The sequence below is a fragment of the Dasypus novemcinctus genome, chromosome 17 (genome assembly GCF_030445035.2).
Source record: "Dasypus novemcinctus isolate mDasNov1 chromosome 17, mDasNov1.1.hap2, whole genome shotgun sequence".
Lineage (NCBI taxonomy): Eukaryota > Metazoa > Chordata > Mammalia > Cingulata > Dasypodidae > Dasypus > Dasypus novemcinctus.
This window is the reverse complement of record NC_080689.1, coordinates 16,442,845-16,468,651: the sequence shown is the minus strand read 5'-3', so window position 1 is coordinate 16,468,651 and position 25,807 is coordinate 16,442,845. Positions and strand designations below refer to the sequence as shown.

The 25,807-nt window shown below is 41.6% G+C and overlaps 1 protein-coding gene across 2 annotated transcripts in view; it reads right to left on the bottom strand.

The window, feature by feature from the left end:
- Window positions 1-25,807, bottom strand: part of RASA3 (RAS p21 protein activator 3) — a 215,786-nt gene that overhangs the window by 124,780 nt on the left and 65,199 nt on the right. For both annotated transcript variants that reach the window (XM_058278341.1, XM_058278340.1), the window contains exon 2: window positions 9,258-9,375. In XM_058278341.1, coding sequence (XP_058134324.1) covers window positions 9,258-9,375 — 118 coding nt within the window. The remainder of the gene's footprint in view (window positions 1-9,257; window positions 9,376-25,807) is intronic.

Below are 25,807 nucleotides of genomic sequence, written 5' to 3'. Positions count from 1 at the left end.
AGCTTCCCTTGGAACTCCTTGACCTCTTCACAATCCAGTTCAGGGCACGGCATTCGGTGCCCTCAGTGCTCCTTCTGCAGCAGCACACGATCAGAGAATACCCATGTGTATGGCGTTGGAGGATTTTTGCTGATGAATTCTTCCTTCAAAATCTCTTAGCATCATTCTCCTTGCAGAAGTCTCTCTTTGTTGGGTTCAGTATCCTAAGGCTTATACACTGATAATAAAAGGAGACCTTGGGGGCTGGGAAAGAGCCCTGGAGCCTTGCTGGGGGTGCATTTGAGAAGGCTCCTGGCAGCTTTGAACTTGCCCGGTTCTCCCTCCCTGGACGGTTACCACAGAAGCATCTGCTTTATATACAGCCAAAGAAATAGGAATGGGTTCACCATCTCACATTTCAGAGTAGCACAGAATTCCTGCCCAAAGAAGATCCCAAAAAATAATAAATCTACAGAGCAGCACTGCTTGGAGTGCTCTGTGAGAGAACAGAGCTCCCAGTCAAGCTGGCATACTAAATTCTGGGTTTTACCAAAGCTTGCTTTTGGTTCAAACAGACTTTTTTTTTTTTTTTTTTTGCTTTAGCTTAAGAAATTGTAGAGAAAAGTAAATGTTAGGAGAGAAAATGTTACTTAGATAGTCTTCTAATTTCCAAGTAGGTGTCTTATAAGGCAGTAACTTGATTTTTTTAAAAAGCATTCTGAAAGAATGAATAGTCTGTCTTCCCAAACCACTAACTTCCTCCCGTGCCCTTTTGGGCTCTAACCCGAAATAACTCCTCCCCTCCTGAATTAAACTTTGGAACTGCTGAGGTCTTTCTTGGTTTAGTCATTTGCACCACACAAAAGTACTATTTTCTGAGAAATTTACATCTTTCAGTATGAGCAGAAAGAAACTTTCATATCATTGACCCGGTTGCTCCTTCTGAATACCAAGCAGGCAGCTCAGCCGCATCCAGGAGGGAACAGGCTTTCATTAAAGAAGGCTCTTAAAGATTGCCTCACGATGAGAATGACAGCACTGGAGACTCTCATAACGACCACAGCAGTGGTAAACTGCCTCTCTACCTTTTTATAAGGTTTGTTGTTGTGACTTTATTTTTTTAACTTCTAATAAAAAGCACAAACAAAATGGGAAAAAATACCTCCCATAATCCCACTAATGAGAAATAATAACCACAGCAGCATTTATTTACTTATATTCCAGACAATTTACAAAGCAATCAGAATTTTCTAAAAAAAAAAAGAATCCTATTATAAATACCATCTGTAACTTGCTTTTATCACTTATAAATATGTAGTCAAACCCTTAGAAATGTAAAGGACCACTTAAACTAGAAAATGTTATGAGCTAAAAATAAGTCAGTGTTTTCTAGGGGGAAAAGGTGAAAGAGGAGGAAAAACAACCCCTAGTCTACCAGCCACGCTTGGGCCAGGGCTGCGTAAAGACCCCACAGTTCTTCCTGCTGTGACCCAGGGCCACATTGTTTTGCCCCTGCTCCCCCAGATGTTAATGCAGATAAAACCAGCTCGGGGAAGCAAACTTGGCACAGTGGGTAGGGCATCCGTCTACCACATGGGAGGTCCATGGTTCAAACCCCGGGCCTCCTTGACCCGTGTAGAGCTGGCGTGCAAGGAGTGCCCTGCTGTGCAGGGGTGTCTCTGCATAGGGGAGCCCCACGCACAAGGAGTGCGCCCTGTAAGGAGAGCCATCCAGTGCGAAAGAAAGTGCAGTCTGCCTAAGAATGGCACCACCCATGACACAACAAAAAGAGACAAAGATTCCCGTGCCGCTGACAACAACAGAAGCAGACAAAGAAGACGACGCAGCAAATAGACACAGAGAACAGACAACCAGGGTGGAGGGTGGGGAGGGGAGAGAAATAAATAAATAAATAAATCTTTAAAAAGGAAAAAAAAAACCAGCTTGAAATAAACATGGCGGGCAACTGAGCAGCAGGGAAGGGCTTGTCTTGGGCTGGAGCTGTGTGCAATGGGGCTGATTGCTTTGTTTTGGAATAGGGAAGGGCTCTCTGCTAAAAAGTTAGGTTCCAATAGCCAAGTCTCAAAACCAGCTGTTCAATCAGAGCTGCCACCTTCCCCGGTGAGAACTTGTATCCCCTATGACTGTCTCCCTCCAAGATGAAGGGGAAACGTGAGGGTCAAATCAGGAATCTTGGAGCAGCTCTCTACTGATGTGTCTTTTCACACACATGAAATCTGTGGGGGGAGGTAGCAATATTATCAATACAATGATCATTGAGGATATAAACAGTATTCCATCTCCTTAGGTGGACAAAAGAAAATGAAAACACTGATAATTTCTAGCATATTCTTGCAAATAATTGGACTAGAAAAAGCTCTCGGATATTTTTCCTGACAGATTTATTAAGTAATCAATTAATTTATTAAGCAGGCTGAGCTCCCCAACCATAACAATCTGATATCATATAACTGTATAAATAAGCAAGTAAACAAATAAGTTGCTATTTGATTTCAAAACTACTGCTCTACAAAGTTAAAAATGTGAACAAAGTTCACTTTCAACATTAGGAAAGTACTCTTCCCAGTAGGGTAAAAACATTGTCCAAAATAATTTTGTTGAAGAAGGGAAAGGAAAGGGAAAGAAAGGGATTTTTCTTTTTTTTTTCTTTTTTTTTTTTAATATTTATTTATTATTATTTTTTAATTACATTAAAAAAAATATATGAGGTCCCATTCAACCCCACCGCCCCCGTCCCCCACTCCCCCCACAGCAACACTCTCTCCCATCATCGTGATACATCCATTGCACCTGGTAAGTTCATCTCTGAGCATCACTGCACCCCATAGTCAATGGTCCACATCATAGCCCAGACTCTCTCACGTTCCATCCAGTGGGCCCTGGGGGGATCTACAGTGTCCCGTAATTGTCCGTGAAGCACTATCCAGGACAACTCCACGTCCCGAAAACGCCTCCACATCTCATCTCTTCCTCCCGTTCCCCACACCCAGCAGCCCCCATGGCTACCGTTCCCACACCCATTTCACATTTCCTCTGTGGACATTGGATTGGTTGTGTCCATTGCACACCTATGTCAAGTGAGGGCTTAGATTCCACATGGGTACTGGATGCACTCTTCCCGCTTCTAGTTGTAGACACTCTAGGCTCCATGTTGTGGTGGTTGACCTTCTTCAACTCCATGTTGGCTGAGTGGAGTAAGTCCAATAAGTCAAAGTGTAGGAGCTGAAGTCTGTTGAGGCTCTGGGCCTGGGTGTCATATTATCAGTCCAGAGATTCAAATCCCCTACATATATCTTAAACTCAGCACCAACTACAATTCCAATAAAGTAGCATGCAAGTCTTGTGAAAAGAGATCCCCTCTGAGTCCATTTCCATCACGCAGAAACACCAGCTCTAAAGAAGGGCCATCTGTCGTGGCAGTGAACCCCTTCTGCCATGACCATAGAACCCGTGGGTCTCTTTATCCCTCAAAAGAACCAATACCTGGGGTTGTATCTACTTTATCTGTCTCTTAGACTCTGTTCAGTTGTACATAGGGGTATTCCTTCTGACAACCTCCAGACTCTTTTTTAGAGACTCACAGCCTTATAATCTCATTTCTCCTTTCCATTTCCCCCTTACATTAGGTCAAACCGCTTCCCGAAGTCATGTTATTATATGTAGACAGGTATATTCTGCTGTTCCGCATTGAATCTTTAATTCAAGGTCATTTTCTAGTTGCTTCTTCAGCTGGTATGTGGTAGTGATCCCTCAGTGCCAGGGAGGCTCATCCCCGGGTGTCGTGTCCCACGCTGGGGGGAATGCATCACATCTACACGCTGAGTTTGGCTGTGAGAGTGGCCACATTTGAGTAACATGAAGGCTGTCAGGAGGAAACCCCCAGGCACAATGCTACTCTAGGCCTTGTTCTTATTGCAGGTGCATAGGCTCAAAAGTGTAGCCATTAGTATCAAGAGCCCACTGTTGGGCCCTCCTTCCTTCCTGGTTCTTGCCGTTGCACCTGGAGGATTGCCGCTGCTCTCCCAGGGCCCACAACAGTGACCCCCCGGCCAGGAGCCCAGTACCCCCCAGCTGTTGTTTTTAATTGTTTCCACTATGAGTATATATAGACATTACCATATACCCTGGGCATATGCCCTGTATAACTCCCTGTCAACCATATATATCCTGTCAATAACATCCCATATCAGTATTCCTCCGCTACCATTGTTGAACCACTCTGTGATCCAAAACTTCCTGTAAAGTGAAGGATTTTTCTCCAAAATATGTCAGGTTCAATTAGTTTTTAAAAAATAAATCTGCAATAGATGCTATCTTTCAACCTCCACACTCCAATGTTAAAAAACAATAATAAAGAAAAAGAGGACATTTTTCCATTTAAAATGCCATCACAGTAATTGATAGTGCTACCATGGAGATATCAGTGACATAACTGTTAGTGCTGAAAGGGAAAAAACTGCTGCCAAATCCTCATTTTACAGATAGGGAAAATACTTGCCAGAGGACATAGAGCAGAGTGGTAATTAGAAGCTAGATTTCCTCATCTCCAGACATAACCTGTTTCTAGTTAGGGGGAAAGAAAATCTGTTTTCTTCCTTTTCTTTCTCATACATTCCATTTGCAGTTTCATGTTGAGTCAGAAGACAATATTGGGTAACAGCTAGCTGAACTCAATACTAACCACATCTCCACAGAGAGGGTTATCAGAAGGGGGTTTGCTGGTTGTTTTGGCTTCCACTTTGCCCTTTCTGATATGGCTGTGAAGCACTGCAAACTTTGACCAGCTGGCCTGCCAGGCTGAGAACCCCCAAAACAGAAGCCTTTGGCTCTTTAAACTCCAGAGATGCAGATACAGGCTTTGTTTAATTTTCTACCTTGACTTTGCCAAATAAATGATCAAATCTTACAGGTAATACTAATTCTAGAGGAAGTATATTGGAGAAAACTCAGAGATACAGCTCCAGGAAGCTGCCTCCACAACACACAGCAGAGAGGGAGCAGCAGTGGCTTCCTTGGAGCAACAGCTAAAATCTGGGATGTGGTCACCTTAGTAATTCAAGGTTGACAATTCCACATTTTGAGGACCTAGCCCAATCTCTCAAGTTTGTCCATTTCCTCCCATCCTCAAAATCATCAGATAAGTCTGAACCTTCGTGTTCTGTCATCTCAACTATGGCAGGATCTTCTTGGCAGGATCTTCTGCCTCTTGGCTCTGTCCCCTCCAATCTAGACCATTCAAGAATCTTAAAATATCAGTTTCCTCCTAATATTTTTAAACATGGCCTCTATACCATTCTTTTCCCTTTGGGAATTCCTGTGAGTCATATTTAGAGATTATCATCCTAATTTCTGTATCTCTAAATCTCTCACACTTTCCATTTCTTTGTCTCTCACAGCTATTTTTCAAATTTATCTTCTAGCTTACTAATTCTCCCTACAGCTGTGTCTAACCTGTTATTTAATTTATTTACTGAGTTTTTCTTTTCTTTTTTATTTCTAGAACTTCTATCAGTTCTTTTCCAAATTGGCTTGATGTTCTTTGCAATTTCTTAATCCTGCTCATAATTTTAAGCTTGTCTTTTATTATTTTAAATATATTAAGCTTATTTATTTCATATTCTATTTCAGATTATGCCAATATCTGCAAACTCTGCATGTCCTATTCTACTGTCTATTGTTTCTGTTGGCATTGTACATGATGCTTTAATTCCTTGTGAGCTTTGTGTATCTGATACTCTGAACTCATGTTCCCTGGAACTTTATGTACTGGAATTCTTTGAGGCCTGGATTGGAACCAGATTCCTTCAGAGATAACTAGATTTGCTTCTAACTGGCATAATATTACTTCAAAGGACAATTGACAAAATATTAATCCAAAACATTAATTTATATTCATGGATTGAGATTTTGGGCCACAAAAGAAAAAAAAAAAAAAAAGTAAGGATTCAGGGTGCAAACTAATGTAAGAGCCAGTTTTTGGTTTCAAATATTCAGCCCTAGGGACAGGCAGGTTGCCTTGCTAACAACTTTTATAGGGTAGATTTATTTCTCTACACTAAGGGTAGAGCTTTTGGGGGTACCATCTTGTAAGGCTATTCAGTGTGAATACTACCGATGACACCTGAATACTAAAAAGCCATATTTTTTTAAGGCCTTAGAATTATCTTGCATAGGATTTTGTCTCTTTGCTAACAGTTTTAATTCCTTCTGCCTTCAGCAGCTACTTTCTCATCTGGCACATCAAGTTAAGTGTTCAATAAATATTCATTGAACTAATGAATAAATCAATAAATGAGGAAAATAACTAAGCTTTTTAAAAACTGTAAAGGAAGAGTACATAGTCTGTGAGAAGGATGAGAAGTCCTACACATTGAGTGCTGGCTTCAGTACACTCACTGTAGATGAGCTGGCTCCTTATGAAGGCACTTTAAGAGTTGCCACCTGACTGTGAGCATATTGCAACTAGCTGATTTCCTAGGAGAGACAGTATCACTACATCATTATTTTATTTAGCTCTCAGACTCCCTTTGCTGTTTCAGCAGCACATTTCCAAGGACCACCAAAACCAGAAACTTGATTTCTATTTCTAAACCTGTCTGAAGTATTTTGAGGACAATGGGTTCCTATTTCTCAATTTCACCTAAAACAGAAGGTCCTAAATAGACTCCACAGGTCCTTTCCCAGCAATTTTGATTTGGTAGGTCTGGGGAGGAACCAGTATCAAGGAAACCAAGCTTTACCAAGAATATCAGTAACTGCCAGGTTTGTGATCCACTGGCCTCTGATATCAGACCATTCAAATAAAGAAAAGATTTTTCTCAATTAGAGGCTAACAAAAATAACCTTTGAAGAGGTAAAGGAATATTTCTTTCCATTTTCCTTAGGTAGAAATATCATCCTCATCATCATCTTTATTAACACCATAAAGGTATTCTTTTAAAGCTTGACTTGACTCCTGACAATACTCTTCAATCTTTTGAGTTTTCTTCAACAAATCATTTCAAAAAAATCTAGAGTATGCATTAAAAATCATATAAGCAACTATAATTGCTCAGCCTTAGGAGTAGCTTGACCAAAAATGAATTAAGAAGACTTAGAGGGAAACGGACTTTGGCCCAGTGGTTAGGGCGTCCGTCTACCATATGGGAGGTCCGCGGTTCAAACCCTGGGCCTCCTTGACCCGTGTGGAGCTGGCCATGCGCAGTGCTGATGCGCGCAAGGAGTGCCACGCAAGGGTGTCCCCCGCGTGGGGGAGCCCCACGCGCAAGGAGTGCGCCCGTGAGGAAAGCCGCCCAGCGTGAAAAGAAAGAGCAGCCTGCCCAGGAATGGCGCCGCCCACACTTCCCGTGCCACTGACGACAACAGAAGCAGACAAAGAAACAAGACGCAGCAAATAGACACCAAGAACAGACAACCAGGGGAGGGGGGGAAATTAAATAAATAAATAAATCTTTAAAAAAAAAAAAAAAAAGAAGACTTAGAAATGGAGGTGGTGATGGTAGCACAATATGTTAATGTAACCAACAGCAATGAACTGTATATGTGAATGTGGTTAAAAGAGTTAACTTTAGAATATATATATTACTAGAATAAAAACTTAAAAATAAAATATAAGACCACACAATGAACTCATTGTAAATGATGGACTATAGTTAATAGTATGAGTATAAGAATGTTCTTTCATGAATTATAACAAATGTACAATACTAATACAAGGTGGTTATAACACGGTGATAGATGGGAAAAAATATACCTAATATAAATAATGGACAATAGAACCATTTTAATACTCTTTCATCAATTGTAACAAAGGTAATTACTATTTTAAAAAGAAAACAATTATTTTTTAAAAAGTGCTACGATCAATGGTAACAAATGTCCCACACCAATGCAAAGTGTTGGTGGTGGGGTGGTACATGGAATCCTGTACTATACGCATGATTGTTTTGTAAAGTCACAACTTCTATCAACAAACTTCATAAATCATGTTGATAACACAATAAGAAAATCTATAAATGTTATTAGGAATAACAAATTCTAGTTATGTGAAAAGAATTACAAATATCAAATTAAATAACTTAAGGGGAAAAAAGAAGCATTCAGCAGCAACAGTACATATGGAGGAGAATGGAACATGTTTCCAAGCTTTCTCAGGGGCAGAAGAGTCTCAACAGTTTTCTAAAAATTCAGTTCATTAACTCACCAGAATGTGTTGTTTTTTTCCCACTTCAAAGTAACAATATGCAATATGCAAGGATATCATTCATCTGCTAAAAATATTCACAAATCAAAATAGCCATTTTGGTAAAACGATACCACAAATAATTCGATACCTGAAGATGACGTACAGAGGATTCTTCTTTCCTTTATGAATTGCTTCCTTATAAACAATTCATTCAGGACTGCAGCCCCACTAAGGGCTGTAGGGTGCTTCATCTGGCTACAAATCATTCATTCCCCTACCACCTTCTAACAGCCTTTATAATGAAGTGCAATTCTCAGTTCAGGTTTCTTTCTTCTCACCCACTTTATAAACTGCTGTGACTTTTAAGCCCTAGGTGCTCCCCAGCCACATTTCATTTCATGATGCATGACAGTGCTCCTCCAAGTGTGGCCGGCGACATCAGTATATCACCTGGGAGCCTCTGAGAAGTACAAATTCTCAGGCCCACCCTAGACCTCCTGGAGTAGGCATCTGTGCTTTAATAAACTCTCCCAACTCTTATACAAACTAAAGTTGAGGAGTACTGATATATTATATAGAAAACTTGTCATTCTTAAGACTTACTTGATGTTGGTTTTTCCTGGCTGACTCAACTTCTATCAATAAATGTTTTGTAGGTCTCCCAATGACCACTTTAAGCATGCCTCTTTATGAAAACATAAAGGAAAATGGTAAAAAAAACTTTCCAAACAAGTTTCCCACTATTTGCCATGCACACTTCCCAGGCTATCTCTAATTAAAAAGGACTCCTAAGTGGTCAGGTAGGTGAATTACTAAAAGCAGTAACAAGCGCATGCTTTTGCTCCTTTCTACTGTTGAGAACCCTGAGCGATATGCCCACTGAACACCAGTTCACTATCGAGGAGAGAAGCTCCAACATGAACTACCCCTGCAAGCAAGAGCTCACATGAATATTTCTTCCTCCTCACTCGAGCTAACCAACATAAAAAATGGGAAGATGACATATGTGTCCAGGATATTTTTTTATACAGAAAAAAAATATGTACCAGTATCAAGTAATAAAGGACATTACCAGAGTGATTTTTCCACTATTTTGGTCCTGAAAACCTCCTCTTGGTCCAGGTTCACAGTGCAGTAGCAATCCCGCATCTTATTTGGCCCCGGATATGTGGGAAGATTTTTGGCTTCACCTAAAAAGCAAAAGCAACATGTTTCATCTCCTTAGCATCAAGACATCTAGTTCCCTTGCTTAATCATGGACACATTTCCAAATAATGAGTTTATTTCATAGTCATGCTTTCTCTTTTGTACACTCATTAGTTTCTTATAAGATCCTGGTTTTCTTACTCCTGCAATGAGTCAAATTACTGATGTGAAACCATTTGTACTGTTAAAATGTAAAGCCACATATACATCAACCTCTACAATACTGATAAAAGGAGCAACCCGTCAGCCTTGGAACTAAGGATTATTGTTTGTTTTTACTTTTTTTAATCCACATTGGACCCTTTCATTTTGAATTAAATCTTACAGTATTAGGTCAAAGTTGAGACAATAATTAAGGAGAAAGACTCTTTGGCTTTTTCACCTACAAGATTAAAATATAAACTTCAATGATATAATGCACCAAGCGGTTTGCCAGCTAGAAGAGAGTCCAGAGGAAAAGGTCTCATGTGGGCCCACAATCTCTTCCTCCACAGCAAAGTCCCCCTGAAGCAGCTAAACATGCCTGGAGAAGAGCGAGATTTCAAGGCAGCCAGAGTGCCCAGCTGGCCCAGAAGAAAACGCCCGCACTGTAACTACTCCCTGTTTGCCCTTGGGTCTGTCCAAAGATCATTACCAAAGTCCCAAGTGCTAGCGCTCTCCGCCAGGGTCTGCAGACAGCACAAATGGTAAGGGGGAAAGGCCTACAGTAGATTTGTGAATTGAGAGAACAGAGATGAAGGAGAGGCAGCAGCGCCATGAAAGCAACGTCTCGCACCCACTCCCACCTCTCAAAATGCCTTATTTGTCTCGGGGGTCATTTTGATTCTAAAGACATCTGGCACTGCAGGTTCACAGCCACCACACCCAAAGCAAGGGCGAGAACAGAATGATGGGATGTGTGACAACACACTAATGACATACCATGGCACCTGCTGGCTCCTGCTTATATTATTCAGGGCCAAGTTACCTTACTCGTGCTGATTTTTTTTTAAAAGTCAGCTTATAAGTTTTTCAGAACTCTGTCTTCAGCACTGAGTGTGGAATGCTTACAAAGTCACCCAGCCTGTCACACTTTCTTTTGTATAACCCCAACAAAAACATACATTATAACTCACTTAGGGGAAATTAGTTCGTTTGAAAGGATGCCAGCCAATTTTCAAACTGGCATGCCAGACCCTCCAAACGGCAGAGATAAACTTGATTTGTTGGAAGGTAAGTTAAACTTTTCATTAATGTTATTTATTTCAGACAGAGTAGAGGAGTAAGTTAATAAAACTCATTCAATAACTGGGTGAATGCTTTCGATGCCAATAAACTTTGCTTCTGATACATCAAAAGTGCTTTTGGATTACGAGCATAATTAGTTGTATCCTCTGCATCAAGCTGCAAACCAAGTCTAATTTGCATATGAGCTCTTTCCTATACGTGGGCCAGAACACATGGTCCTGTTTTTCTGAGCCTCAGTTTCCTCAGCTATAAAAGCAACATATGAAACTAGCTCTCAAAGGCTCCTTCAGCTCTGAAACTCTTCTAAGAATTTGAAAGTTTGGAAAGCCCTTTTCTGGGAATCAGCTATTAGCAAAGAAACAACACAAAAACGCAAATGAATGTTTTCTTAACATCCCTATTATCTTTAAAACATTAAAACCCTCCCAACTAACATGCTATTTTTACATGAGTTGAGCACATGAGAACATGGCACACTGAAAGCCAATCTGCTAACAGGCATATGAATCTGAGCCAAGCTTCAAATAAGTCGTTAAATGTCAAAAAACAGATTTTCTGAAGGATTTCAGCAGATGTGAAAGGTCATATATGCACATGCATATGTATGTAGGGTATGTAATGTGTTCACAAGCCTGAAAGGAGAGAATATGGCTCCATGGGCTTCTGCAAAGTGAGAATAAGGAAAGTGGGGAAAGGTGGTCAAGGTGGCCATGCAGGAAGCAGATGCAGATTTCTCAGGCATTGTTTTATCCTACTATGCTGAAAAGGCAGCCTCGTCACACAGCCCAAGTGAAATAAGCCTTTTAGAGCTCCTCAATTTGTTTCTGGAACTGAAATCTTTAACCTCAAAAGCAACTTGACTTCTTTGATTGTCCGGCTTACACCTTTATGATTTGAATGAGGTTTACAATATTTCCCTCTGGATTTCATTTTGGTGGGTTTTTTGTGTTTGTTTGGTTTTGGTTTTTTGTAACAAATGCATGGAGATAGCTGCAAGCTTTCATGTTTCTTAAAAGGGGAAAACCTACTTCTTTGACAATGCTATGGGATATGGTGTTTGGTGGAAAATACTGAGCTGGATTTTTTCCTGTTTATTACCTAAAGAACCTCAAAAGACAAGCATTAGTAGCCAACCCTTCTCTGGAATGTAGGGATTGGTAAAATGGAAGAGACAGGATAAGCATTCTCTAGACAACTTGTAAGACAGATGCTTAAAAATATGAAAATGCCAAATTATCCTATGCTGGTATTGATGCAGTCTGATTCATGTTTTTTTCTACCCCCTCCCCCCCCCACCCAGGACTGTGGTAGAAACATTCCAGTTTCTATGACAATGGTGACACCAGTAAGGCCAGCCAGTCAACCTCAGCCAACATTAACTAAACTACTTAGACCAGGAAAGGGTTGGAAGCAATTACCAGCACAGACGCCCTGGGCCACGTCATCCTGGCCAGTTTCTAACAATTTAAGAGCCCCACCTGAGGCTGGACCAAAACAGAGCTATGAACAGATGAATTGCCACCAAGTCTCTCCTTGGAGCATCCCAGCCGATCAGGGCAGTGGAATGTCTCAGCTCTGCCAGGGCTTTTGCCACAAGCATGAGGATGGTTGTTTTTCCTCTACATACTCAAAACAGATCATGGTTTCTGCTATGGACATGACATGTACCAAAAGTTAGAGATTGCTTTCCCTTCCTCCTCAAGGAAAAGCGTTTTCTTTTTTCTAGAACATAGTCATGTTTATATAAGCAGGTGGAGCATTCCCTGGCATACAGTAGGTGCTGGATTACTTGTTGTATGAATTGTATGAATAAATGACTATAATGTATATAAAAAAGCAAACTCTATTTTATTCTAAGAGCCAAATAAGTAACATTCTCATATGACTACCTCTCCTATTAACCACAATGTCTAAAATGTGTACTATTTACCAGCCTTATCTGTCCCATCAGGTAATCTGACAAACTTTGGCACCCAACATCATCTCTGAAAACCTGATTTACTAACTGAAGCAAAAGGCAGCACTTAAAAAATAATAACATAAACCAGTGGTAAGGCAGCAACCTTGATATCCAACACAGGAATCAGGCAAGGGGACCACAGCTCAGCAACAAAAGTAAAGGTTATCATCTGAAAGCCTCTTTCCCAAGCTGTGGCAATAATCCATTGTGCTATGGTAGACAGCCAGAAAAACCCAAACAAAAAGGCAGCTCGTGTCTAACATCTGACCTGAGGAGAGAGAAGAGCCCAGTTCTGGATCCCCATGCCTCCCTGGGGAGTCTACAGTTACACCAGGCCATCTGGGGTCTCGTGCCACCAGGAAGGTTCAGTCATAGCACTGCTGATAAATAAGCCCCTTGGTTTAAAAGGCCGGTGGCCAAAAAGAGCATTCCAGCTAAACTCCGTATTCTGAGAGGAGATGTCAGGGGGCCTTCGAAGGCTCCAGAGACCCCAGCCTCAGGTTGCCATCCCTCCGACCTGTAGAAGGCACAGTCCGAAGGGAGGCTGTGATGCTTCCTACCCACCAGGACCTCCATGAGCAAGCGCAGGGGCTGAGCTCATTGGCTGCTGGGTCCAGCACCCAGCACAGCGGCTGGTATCTCCTAAGCACTCAAGAACCACAAAGGAAGGAAGGATGGAGGAGACGCAGAAGGGAAGAATGCATGAGAGAGGGCTCTCACTGAGCACATCACCCATTTTTTCAGCTGGCAGCCTGGAGCTAAGAGAAACATGGTGAAGCATACACTATAGATATATTGGATATCTACCCAGTCCTCAAGGCTTTGGAATTTTATTCTTTCTTATGAAAGGCACAGTGTAGCTTTTTTTTCAACTCTGCCATAGGTCATCCTCACTGAAAATAATGCATCAACAGGTACACAGTGCATGACTTAAGGGAATGCAATTGCCCCTGGCAATCAAGCCAAATGGCCTCCACGGACAGGAGAAGAATATATGGAAGGACTGTGGCTGTTCATGCTCTCAATCTTTCTGCAAGTCTTTTAGTCATTCTAACTTAAAATACTTAATGGCAATCTACAAACTCTGATAGCCAACCTCGCGCTTTACAACAACATAAAAGTAATTTTCTCAAAAAGAACAGTTTTCTGATTAAAATATTCATTCTATCTCCTTGAATAAAATTTTTATTGCCTTACTTTTTAGCACTTGATAGTAAATAGAACAAAACTCCATAAAACCAGATTAGATTGGATTTCTACATCAGGTTATTAGCAGCCTCTTCTATTGCGTACTGATGTAGAAGTCTGGAAAACTCGATTCTGAGCTGACTTGATAGATATCTGCAACCACAGGTCTGGTGTAAACCATAAATACAGGTGAGATTTGCTCTAAGGAGGAGTGGGGCACAGAAATATTTGCTTACATACATTTACTATTTCCTCTAGTTTCCAAAAGGAATAGGCAGCATGTGACAATATAAAAGCCGAGTAGAAAATAAGGCTGTTAAAATGGAAATAAAATTAAAAATAGAAGGAAAATTATAGCTATCCAACCCCAGTACTTGTAATTTAGTATTCAATTTAGCTCTGAGTTTCCTAGTAGTTCAAGTAAAAATGGAAACATGGTGGTAACATAATTCTCAAAATTTATTAAAAATGAAACATGCCAATTCTCCAGGAGGGAAAAAGCATTCTAGAACAACTTGACTGCTGGAAGCCTCACCCAAGAGACATCGGTGATGCACTGGGCAATGCCTTCCGTAATTTTACAAAAGATGCAGAAACATTCTTCATGTGGCAATTTCTTATTCTGTCCATTAATGGATGTGGAAGCATGATACAAAATCCAAACTTTGTGGAAAGATTTCTCAGCAGAGGAGGTGAATGCTAAAGCCGAAGAGCAACTTTCTGTCGATCTACTAGATTCCAGGCTAGAATATCACATGCTCAGAAGAAATTCTAACATTTCTACTCCTTAACATCTCATCTCACAGCTGGGCTCCTTACAACACCTGCATGGCCAGGAGTCCAAGGGTAAGTGACTTTATACAATCCCAAATCATGAAAGTAACAGCAGTAGAAACTGGCTGCTGTCACTCAAGTCCTGAATGGACAGTCCCCTGATCCCCCAGGATTCCTAATGCAAACATGGCAGAGTTTCTTCAAACCCAGGAGACTCAAAGGTGGATGGATCCTCTGAAGAGCTAGAGAGGTAGCATTGCCGCTGCTGGCCTGGTCAGGTGAGTTGATTGACTGCTGTGCCCCTACATCTTTCACTTATGGCACCCATAACTTTTTTTTTTTTTTATTTTAGGAAGCACCAGGGGTTGAACCCAGGATTTCATATATGGGAAGCAGGCACTCAACCACTGAGCTACATTGGCTCCCTACCAATAACTTTTTTTTTTAAGAATTTATTTATTTAATCCATCCCTCGTTGTTTGCACTCACTGTCTACTCTCTGTGTCAGTTTGCTGTGTGCTCTCTATGTCCGCTCATCTTCTATTTAGGAGGCACCCAGAACTGAATCTGGGACCTCTCATATGGGAGAGAGGCACTCAATCACTTGAGCCACCTCCACTCCCTGTGTTTGTTGTCTCTCTCATTGTGTTTCCTCTTTGCGTCTCCTCATAGCATCACCTTGCTGTGCCAACTCACTGTCTAGCTTGTCTTCTCCAGGAGGCACCAGGAACCAAACCTAGGACTTCCCATGTAGTAGGTAGGAGCTCATTTGCTTGAGCCACATCTGCTTCCCCCATAACTCTTAGTTACACTCAGTTGTTCACTTATCCCTCTTCCATCCTATGAACACCTCAATGCCAAGTACTGAGTCTTATTTCTTCTTTGAACACTTCTTAGAACACTTCTTAGAACAGTGTCTGGAAGTAATAAGCATTCTAAGTATATTTGCTCAAATGAATGAATGAATGAATGAAATAACTTACCGGATAGGGACTTAAGAGTATTTATTATTCATATCAGCTTTCGAATACATTTGCCAGCTACACTGTAGTAAAGAAAATATAGCCCAAATTCTTTCCTACTTCTCCCACTGAGAGGTGGAGTCTAATTCTCCTCCCTTTGAATCTGGGCTGGCCTCAGTGAATTGTCTGACCAAAAGAACGTGGCACAGGTGACACTGCATGACTTCTAAGGCTAGGTCCGAAGAAGGCCGCCTTCCGCTTCCACCTTGGTCTCTGGACACTCATGAACAAGGTCACCCCCTGAGACCACATGCTGGAGAGATCACGTCTGGATGCTCCAACAGCCCCAGCCGAGCCCAACCTCCCAGACAGCCTCACCAGGCAGCACACGTGTGGGTGAGGCCTTCCGGGGCCCTGCAGACCAGCCCATCCTCCAGCTGAACGTCCTCACCTCCATCTGTGCCTCATGGAACTAAAGATTACCCAGTCTACCCAAATTGTGGGAATCCAAATTCCAGACCCCAAAACTCTTGAGTTGTAATAAAATGTATTTAAAGCCTCTAAGCTTTAAGGCAAGAGCTAACCAGAGTGTACACAACTTCTTTTGTTTCAGAATGTTCATATATTATCGAAGTAGATTTTGGTGATAATTTAAATATGATTGGTCCAGAAATAGAATGCCCAATAGATGCTTAGGGTTCACTTTAACACATATATTATAAAGCCCTTTGAAGATGCACAAATAAGAAACCTGTAGAAATGGTTGTCATGGGGTAGCCAAGAGTGGGACTAGGAGACAGTGAGACAATGGAAACTAATCCTTAGTGCATATATCTTTTCAAAAATTTTTTTAAAGATTTATTTTATTTATTTCTCCCCACCCCCTTGTTGTTTTTCACGTGCTATGTCTGTTCGTCTTCCTTGTTTCTTTAGGAGGTACCAGGAGCCGAACTCAGGACTCTGATATAGGAGGGAGGAGCCTAATTGCTTGAGCCACCTCCACTCCCTGTCTTTGTTATAGCTCTCGTTATGTTTTCCCTCCCCAAGTCTCTTGTTGCATCATCTTGTTGTGTCAGCTTGCCACACCTGCCCATCGCATCAGCTCATTGTCTTCTTTAGGAGGCTCTGGGATCCTCTGCTCCCTGCTTTGTTGTCTTTCCCATTATGTTTTTTCTTCTTGCGTCTCCTGTTGTGTCAGCTTGCCATGCCTGCCCACGTGCACCAGGATCACTGGCTTCTTTAGGAGGCACTGGGATCCAAACCGGTGACCTCCCATGTGGTAGGTGGAAACCCAGTCACCTGAGCCACATGTTTTTGGATTTTGATACCATGTGCATGCATTACCTATTCAAAAATAATAAAGTTTGATACCCATGAAAAAAGTAGAATGAAGAACCAGCCCAATCTCCAGGTAAACTTGGCATGTATCATAAACAGATGGATGAGGTCAACTTGCAGGGCAAGAAACATCCATCCTGGACTAAAATTAACTGCAAATCATAAACATTTCCTGATCACCCACTCCATCCAAATGAGTTTGTGGCTGCCATAATTATCATGAGTAGGTAGTAGCAAAATTTTGTTACGATGAATTGTGCTATTATTTTTCATATAATAATAAACTAACAGACCCTAATGAAGACAATTAAATAAAGTCCTAGCTTTAGTGTCAAGGAGGCATGGTTCATTGCTTTGCTTGGTAATAATGGGCAGGAGATCTAGCACTATGTGCGCATGGTGGCAGAATTCTTGATGTGCCTGTAGATACAGGCCTAAGGCAGAAGACCTGGGAAATAATTTTCAAGTTAATCCTAAACCTTCACTAGCCCTTATCTTTTCATGAACTCTAGAAAAAGGAGCCACTTCCTCAAGACCTGTTATTTCCGTTTTCAGGAAACTGTTGAAATACACTAAGCTTATTAGTAAAAGAAACTGTTCTACCATCTGCCAGAAAATTGTCATAATACATAATACAAAACTACAATGTCGATCTGAATGGTGCCCTTTTAGATGTGGTGACTCTCGGCTGTGCACAAACTCACAACCACGAGATGACTGGGTGGTTCCACTCTGGCCACAGAACAATCTGTTTCTCCCTGTCAAATTATCTACACAGAGATCTCAGTCTGTGAAATTAACACTGAGCCACGTGATTTTAAACTTTAAAAAGTTTTTTAAATTGTTGATTAGTTGACATTTAAAAATGAAGAAATTCCATTTTTAAAAACTCCAGAACCCCCACTCCTTTGGAAAGCTCAGATCTAGCAAGGTGGGGCCCACATCCCCTTGTGTGAGCAATCCCGGGCCCACTTGACCTCGGGCACGTCGTTTCGTCGCTGAAGGCACCTGCCGGCTCCATTCATGAGGGACCTATGCAGGCTTTGGGGATGTGACTCGGACCAGCTTCAGTCTTTCTCTGTATTGTGACCCCCCAGAATCTATTGCCTTAAAGTCAAGAAATGCCAAAGAAATATTGCTGAAGTAGCAGCACAAGGGCCCTCACTGCTATCTAACTGTCCCCGGGCTCCCCAGGGTTCTCCCCAAACAGTGACACCCAGCTGGGACTGCCTTCTGGCTTGCCCTCCCTCTCATGCCCAAAACCCACCCGTCATCCATCCTGGGCCTCGGTTCTCTGTCCGCCAACACGCAAACAGCCCATAGGAGAAGTTACCATCTCCCTCACCCCATCTAACTGGCACTTGGGTTCCCCTGGAATAATGGCAATTTCTGCCGTGATGAGCAGTCTTGTAGCACGCTGGTGGGGGTGGGTGAGAAGAAGATAACTTGGGGGACAGATTTGTGGTCCCCTGCAGTTACAGATGCAGGGGTGACACCACCTGCCCTCCCCACCCCACTGCCTGGCACTATCAGGTGACCATGTGGCCTCTGGACCTGGCATTCAGCTTTGCTCTTGTGGGTCCTTAAGAAAGGAACTGCTTCTCGCTGAGCCACATCGCCACCCTCAAGGCCTGTCTCTAGCGAGCAGGTTTTACTACTTGACCTGACCCCTCTCCAGCGGAGCCTTCTGCTGCCCCCTCCCCTCAGCACCCCTCAGCACCGGGCACACTAACTGCTATTCCTCTCTCAGAAGCCCTGCACTGCGAGCTGCCTGAGAGCCGGACCGGTGGCAGTCTCCACTCTCACACTGTACATCATTTAATGCAAATGTTGTACATCATTTAATGCAAATGTTCCTTGATTAATTGTGCGGATCCCCTGCTGCCAGAACAGTAATTACAATTTGGCGGAGCACCTCGAAGGCTTCCCTGAAACAGGGTAGAGGTGGGACAGAGGAGGGAGACCTCAGAAAGCCTAAGGAAAAGCGCGGCAGACAAGAACAAAAAGCCTACAAACACGAAGAGAGATGTCAATTGGAAAATCATCATGTCCCATTTACAGATTAATTTTGTAGATAATAGTATTTTCCCAGAATCATTTATATCCTCAATTCTGAATTGAATTCAAACTATTCAGCACCTTAAAACATATAAAATATTAGTTACCTTTCCCTTCACGATAAAACTCCGGTCTTTTCCCTTTGGAAAAAAATTGGCATGCTCTTCCAGGGGTTCTTAACATTTTTGTTCCCCGGATCATTCTGTCCATCAGGTGAAAACCATGGACCCCTTCCTAAGTCCACACTATGTGTATTATTTAATAAATATATCACACCCGCACCAACAGGTCGCCACAAGAATAATTTAAATTCAATATGAATAATTTAAATTCAAGCTCCGAGACCCCTTGTTAACTATCCCTGTTCTATTCATTTGTACTTTTCCAATTAAACTAAAAATGAAAAGGGGGTTTGGGGGCAATAAACCTCAACTAAAACCCATAAAATTAAATCAAGAAGAAGAAAAAAAGAAACAATCAGTTTCCTTTTAATTTTTAAAATGTTGTGTTAAATGTGTATTTTTGGGTCCTTGAAAATAAAATTGGTGTCTCTTTATGAAATAGCAGCTTATCACTTTGGGCTACATTCTCCCATCTAAATGGTTAAGATCAGTAAAGAGAATACAGCAAATACTCATTCTTGCTCTTAGGTTGCATGAAGGGTTCATAGACTTATACCACATACATATGTATCAACTATTTCATAATGAGAAAAAATTAAATATTCAGAAGATAAAATGTCCTATCAAGAACTGTCCTATCACGTCCTGCCTCCCCCACCCCGACCTCCGTGGGTGTACCTTAGGGGGCCTCTTCCCACCTCCACCTGCCCCACCTCACCTATCCATCCCACAAGCATCCTCTGGGTGACAGGCAGCTCATAAATCCAAGCTGACTGACAGGCAACAGAGCCTGACAGTGGGAGGTTGTAAAACAGTAAGAAATATGGAGGCCTTCAACAAAGTGGGCATACGGCTGCCCAAAATACCTGCGGCTGCCACTTTAAATCACTGACCCCTGGCATACGTAAGTAATTCCCTGAAAGACCTAGGAAAGGTCTCCACACAAAAGCAAAATTTAATGAGAAATTGGCAATCACGTTTGTATAGAACACGACCATTAGCACCATGATTTCACTTTTATCATCTAAGCTGACCTTATTAATTGCCCCAGCAATCAAGTGAGGTGACAGAACCTTTTTATCTTCACAGTGATGAGAAAACTGTGGCTCCCAGAGGTAATGGGATTTGCCAAACTTGGAATGGAATCAAATTCTCGGTCTCAATCCAGGGCTCTCTGCACACCACCTTACCCCAAAGAATGGGGACGCAGTGTTATAGATGAGAAGGGAGGCCACCTAGACTAGATGGCTCCTGGGAGGACTTCAGGGGCAGCTTTGGTGCAGTGTGGGGAGTGAGGCTAGAGTGAGGCTCAAGTACTAGTTCTATGATCTTCAGCAAGGTTGCTTAACCTCTCTGAGCCTCAGTTTCCTCCAAGGTAAAATGGAGTGACTTCTTACTGTGAAGGAAGTTGGAAGGACTTCACAGCATTATGAAAAGAGGTGGGGGCACTGGGCAGCTTTTCCATAAGTGGTAATTCTGCTGATGCTGTGCATGTGCCAACTACAGGACAGAAGTCAGGCCTGGGGTTGGAGGTGAGGGAGGACAGAAAACCCACAACTACTTTGTCCACAAAGACTAGATGGACTCTCCAGCTTGACTGTATTGCAACACCCCAAAGTTCAGGGCAGCAGTCTCACATGTGGCCAAGGAGAGCATCTTCGACAACTAGACATCTATTATTTGGGGGTGTCCAATGCTCCCTTCTATTGCCCCTGAAAAATGCCAGAAGCCGTCCCCTTCCCTTCCACCCCTCACCCCTCCTGCCACACATGTGAACCTTCACCACCACACTTATCTCCACCACTCATCAAAGAGACTCATCCTGGGACCCAGACCCAAAAGAGTCTACCCTCTCCTAGGTTACCATGACTGCCATCTTTTAAACGCTCTCAAGTAATGTGTTCAATTTTAGTATAATTTAAACGTTCACCAGATGAAGAACAAATCTGGTGGTGAAGGAGATGGGAGTTGGGGTACCTGAAAGATGCCCACTCTGCTTATTAGGGGACCAGCCCTGCCAATGTCTAGAGCAGTGGTTCTCAATCAAGGATGACTTTTGCATCCCAGGGAACATTCGGCAATGTCCCTGGAGACACTGGTTTATACAATTTAGGAGGTGCTACTGGCATCTAGGTGGTAGGAGCCAAGGAAGCTGTTAAACATCCTACAATGACAAAAGAGCCCACCACACACCAATACACACAAAGAACTATCCATCCCTCAACGTCAACTGTCCCAGATTGAGAACACCTGGTCTAAACCAATGCTCTTCTCTCACACTTGGTACAAAGGCTATATTACGGTGGAAACCATGAGGCAGGATAGTTGTTTTAAAGCCCATCATATCACAAGGCAAGGAGGCACTAACTAAAGACTCCAAGGTTCCACGAAGCCCAAGAAATGCCAAAGCTTCTGTTGAGAGGCCTGTACTAGGAGCAGATGAAGTTGTGAGAATAGATTGGCCAGTTGATTCCCACCATGGAATTATACCAAAACACCAAGGTGAGTGTGACCTTCATCCTCAGTCTACCTCAACTATGTGGAAGAGCTGATCCCATCCACCCCTAGACTTCCATTTGACAATGTCCTTCCAATAAATAAATACTTTGGAAATGCCTATTGATCTACTGTGGTTTCCCAACATTTGCCATTCTTGTTCTTCCCGATACCTAGTAATAACCAAATTAGTTCCTATAATGTAAATACAAAATAAATGAGCCACTAGGGAAAAGAAGTTCAATTTGTAAGATAAATGAAAATAGGAACACTTCAGGAGATGAGTACACAAAAATTTGTAAGCTAGTTTCACCTATGCTTTTGTTTAAACCCATTTTTAAAAACATATCTAATACAATAGATGGGTTAACAAAATAAAACATTGGAAACAGACTATCATGGAACAGATGTGTGAAAATTAAAACATCTAAACATAATCCAAAGTATTCAAAATCATAATTTTACCAGAGGCCCAAAACATCCAGGGAATAATAACTTAAAAAAAGAAGACAAAAGAAAGACATAAAATGACTCCATCACTCTGAACTCACAAATGCATGAAGAAGCATCTCTCCACTGGATATAAATGTTCATATTTAACTCATTCCCTGTGACAATAAAATCAGCAATTTTCTTTATACACCTCTCTTGAATGTTATTAATTCCCTTCTTGAGTGTATAATGCATACAAGACAAGACATTTACGGTACACTCAATAATGAGAATCTGAGGTAATTCACCCAAGTTATTTTTACCTTTTGTTCAAACACTTATGTAAAGTGGTGGTTCTCTAACAATGGCTGCACGTTACAACCACCAGGAGAGTGTTTTTTAAAAGACAAATGCTGAGACTCCATTCCCTGAGATTTCAATTCCATGTTTGGGGAGGGTCCACAGAGGTAGAGGCCAGATATTAGTCTTTATTAAGGTAGTTTACTGTGCAGCCAGGGTTGAGAGACACAGATTTCTGTCAGGAACTCAGAAGGATCTGAGATTTTTACTTTCCTTGCAAGCGAACAAATTAGTCTGCCACTGTTTCATGGATGCTGGCAGAAGACATGGGACTCCTGAGTCTAGCACAAGGAAGTGTAGTCCCCAGAGCAGCAGCAGCAGCCAAAGTAGCCTTCCTGCAGCAATTTCCAGGGCCCCAGTCCCACAGGGTGATGCAAAAGGCATGATGCCTGCACATGCAGCGGGAGGTCCCACAGGAGGAGAACTCCATGGTGGGCAGTGGTCACAAAACCCATGAACTGGCCCCAGAGGAGATGGTGGCTTTCTGACAGTGGACAGTAAACAAACTTCCCTTTGCCCCAGAGAGAAATGCAAGGCCATTCCCTTTACAGACATCTTGAAAATATAGTGCAGTACCAAAGCAACCAGTGTCTCTGCTCCCAAAATGTGTAGGAATGAGAGAAAACCATGGAAAATTATCCCCAACAGTCACAAGGCTTAGGACACTGGTGGTTCAAAGCTGGATGTACCCCGGAAAAACATGTTCTTATATATGATCCAATCTTGTGGTGTAAGCCCATTGTAAGTAGGATCTTTTGAGGAAGCTACTTCAGTTAAGTTGAGATCCACCTCATTCAAGATGGGTCTTCATCCTTTACTGGAACCCTTTATAAGCACAATGAGCACAGAGTCAGAGAAGGCCATGGGAGCAAGAAGCTAAAATCAACAGAACCCCGAAGAGAAGGGAGAGACCAGCAGATGCTGCCATGTGCCTTGCCATGTGGCAGAGGAGCCAAGGAGGGCCAGCAGCTGGTCTATGGGAAGAAAGCATCGCCCTGATGATGCCTTAATTTGGACATTCTCACAGCCTCAGACTTAAATGAATAAATTCCCATGGTTTAAATCTAACCCATTTCATGATGTCTGTTTTAAGCAGCCTAGAAAATAAAACAGAAGCAGATACAGAGAATGAACAGATAATGAGGAAGAATAACTTTGCTTAACTTAAATGATGTTTTAATTTAAAGGCAAGTGACTTGAAAGGAAAAAGGCCAATTCTGGGGCTGCATCCCATGAGTGAGTGGTGAGCTAATACATATTTAACAACTGGCTTTCCAGAAAAAAAAATAAACTTATACTTAAGTTTATCATCAATTTTACTACTATGGAAAATGAGTGACATAAAATGTACATTTATCAAGTTCAAGAAATTTAACATTGATATAAAGCTTAGAGTCTATATTCCAATTTTTTCATATATACCAATAATGTCCTTTTGAGCTATTTTTCCTCCATTATTGGATCCCCTCCAGGATCACTTATTCATTTAACTGTCATTGTCTCTTTAATAGTTCTTTTTTTTAAGTTGTGGAAACATATACCCAACATAAACGTTCTCATCTCAACCACCCCAAGTATATGGTTCAGTGGAATTAATCACATTCCCAATGTTGTGGTACCCTCACCACCATCCATTACTAGAACTTTCCTAGCACCCCAAACAGAAACCCTACACCCATTATGTGTTAACTCCCCATTCCCTCCACTCCCCATCCCAGGTAACCTGTGCTGTAATCTGTCTCTATGATCTTCAATATTCCCAATATTTTCTTTGTGGTTACCATGGGGCTTAAATATAACATTTTAAATCTATAACAATCTCACGTGGCTTGATACCAACTTAATTTCAGTAGTATGCACAAACTATGTTTCTCTACTCCTCTGTCCCCCTGCCATTAGGTAGTTCTTTTCACAAATCACATATTTATACATTATGAGTCCAAAACCATTAATTTATCATTACCTTTTAGGCATTTGTCTTTTAGGTCCTGCAGAAAGTAATAAGTAGAGTTAAAAACAAAAAGGACAATAATGTTGGGCATCTAAATTTTCCCATGTCATTGGAGATCTTTATTTCCTCTAGCATCTTCAATCTATTTTCTAGTGTCTTTTTCTTTCAACCTTTAGAACTCCCTTTAGTATTTATTGTAGGGTCAGTCTAGTGGTGGCAAACTTCCTGAGCATTTGTTTACCTGGGAATGTCTTAATCTCGCCTCCATTTTTGAAAGGCAGTTTGGCTAGATATAGAATTCCTGGTTGGCATTTTTTTTCCTTTCAGCACTTTAAAACAGTCATTCCACTGCCTTCTTACCTCCAATGTTTATAATGAGAAATCGGTGCTTAATCTTATTGATGATCCCTGGTACATGACATGATGCTTCTCTCTTGGGGCTTTCAGTTTGAGTATATCATAGTGAAGTGGGTCTATCTGGGTTTAACCTGTTTGGAGTTCATTGAACATCTTGGATCTGCATATTCATGTCTTCCATTAAATTTGGGACATTTTCAGCCATAATTTCTTCAAATATTCTTTCTGCCCCTTTCTCGCTTTCTTCATCTTCTGGGACTCCGACTAGGTGTCCAATGATATGCTTGAACCCACAGGTTCCTCGGGCTCTGCTCACTGGTCTTCATTGCTGTTGTTGTTGTTGTTGATTTCTGCTCCTCTGACTGGATGATTTCAATTGTCTTATCTTCAAGTTCATTGATTCTTCCTTCTATCAGCTTCAATCTGCTACTAAAGCCCTCCAGAGAATTTGTGATTTCTGTTATTATGGTCATCAACTGTTTTGTTCCTTTTCAAATTTCCATTGCTTTATTGATATTCTCTTTGTGTTCATCTATTCCTTTCCTAATGTCTTTTAGTTCTTTGCCCATGTTTTGTTTTGTTTTGTTTTGTTTTGTTTCTCTTTGAGCATATTTAAGGCCAATTTTAAGTCTTTGGTATGTCCCAGATCTGATCCTCCTTGTTGATGGTTTCTAATGCCTTAATTGTCCCCTTTACATGGGCCACGACTTCCTGTGTCTTTGTAAGTTTCATAATACTTCGTTGAAACTTAGACATTTTGATATTTTAATGTGTTATAGCTGAGTATTAGACTCTGAGGTATCTGTTCCTTAAGCTTGTATCTAATGTTATGACAGAGGTTTCCTTAAATACTGAATGCCAGGGGCTAACAAAACCCAAAAAAAAGGAGAAGAAAAAGGAAAAAGAAAACACCTTTCCCATTCTTTGTATATTGGCCTATGTCAGTACTCTCCTTCAGCACTTAGCCATACAATGAGTTTGGAGAATAACTTGAAACAGAAGCATAGGGGCTTCTCTGGTTATATCTAAGCATGCATCTTGTCTTGTGCATGTGTGCATAATTCTAGTAATTTCCCCGTTTACCTAGATCCAAAAGTCCTCTCTTCCCTAGGAAACAGTGATTTTCACAGCCCTGGACAGCTATGATTTTACCGTCCTCCTACAAAACTCTGCAGGAAAACTCAGTGAGCT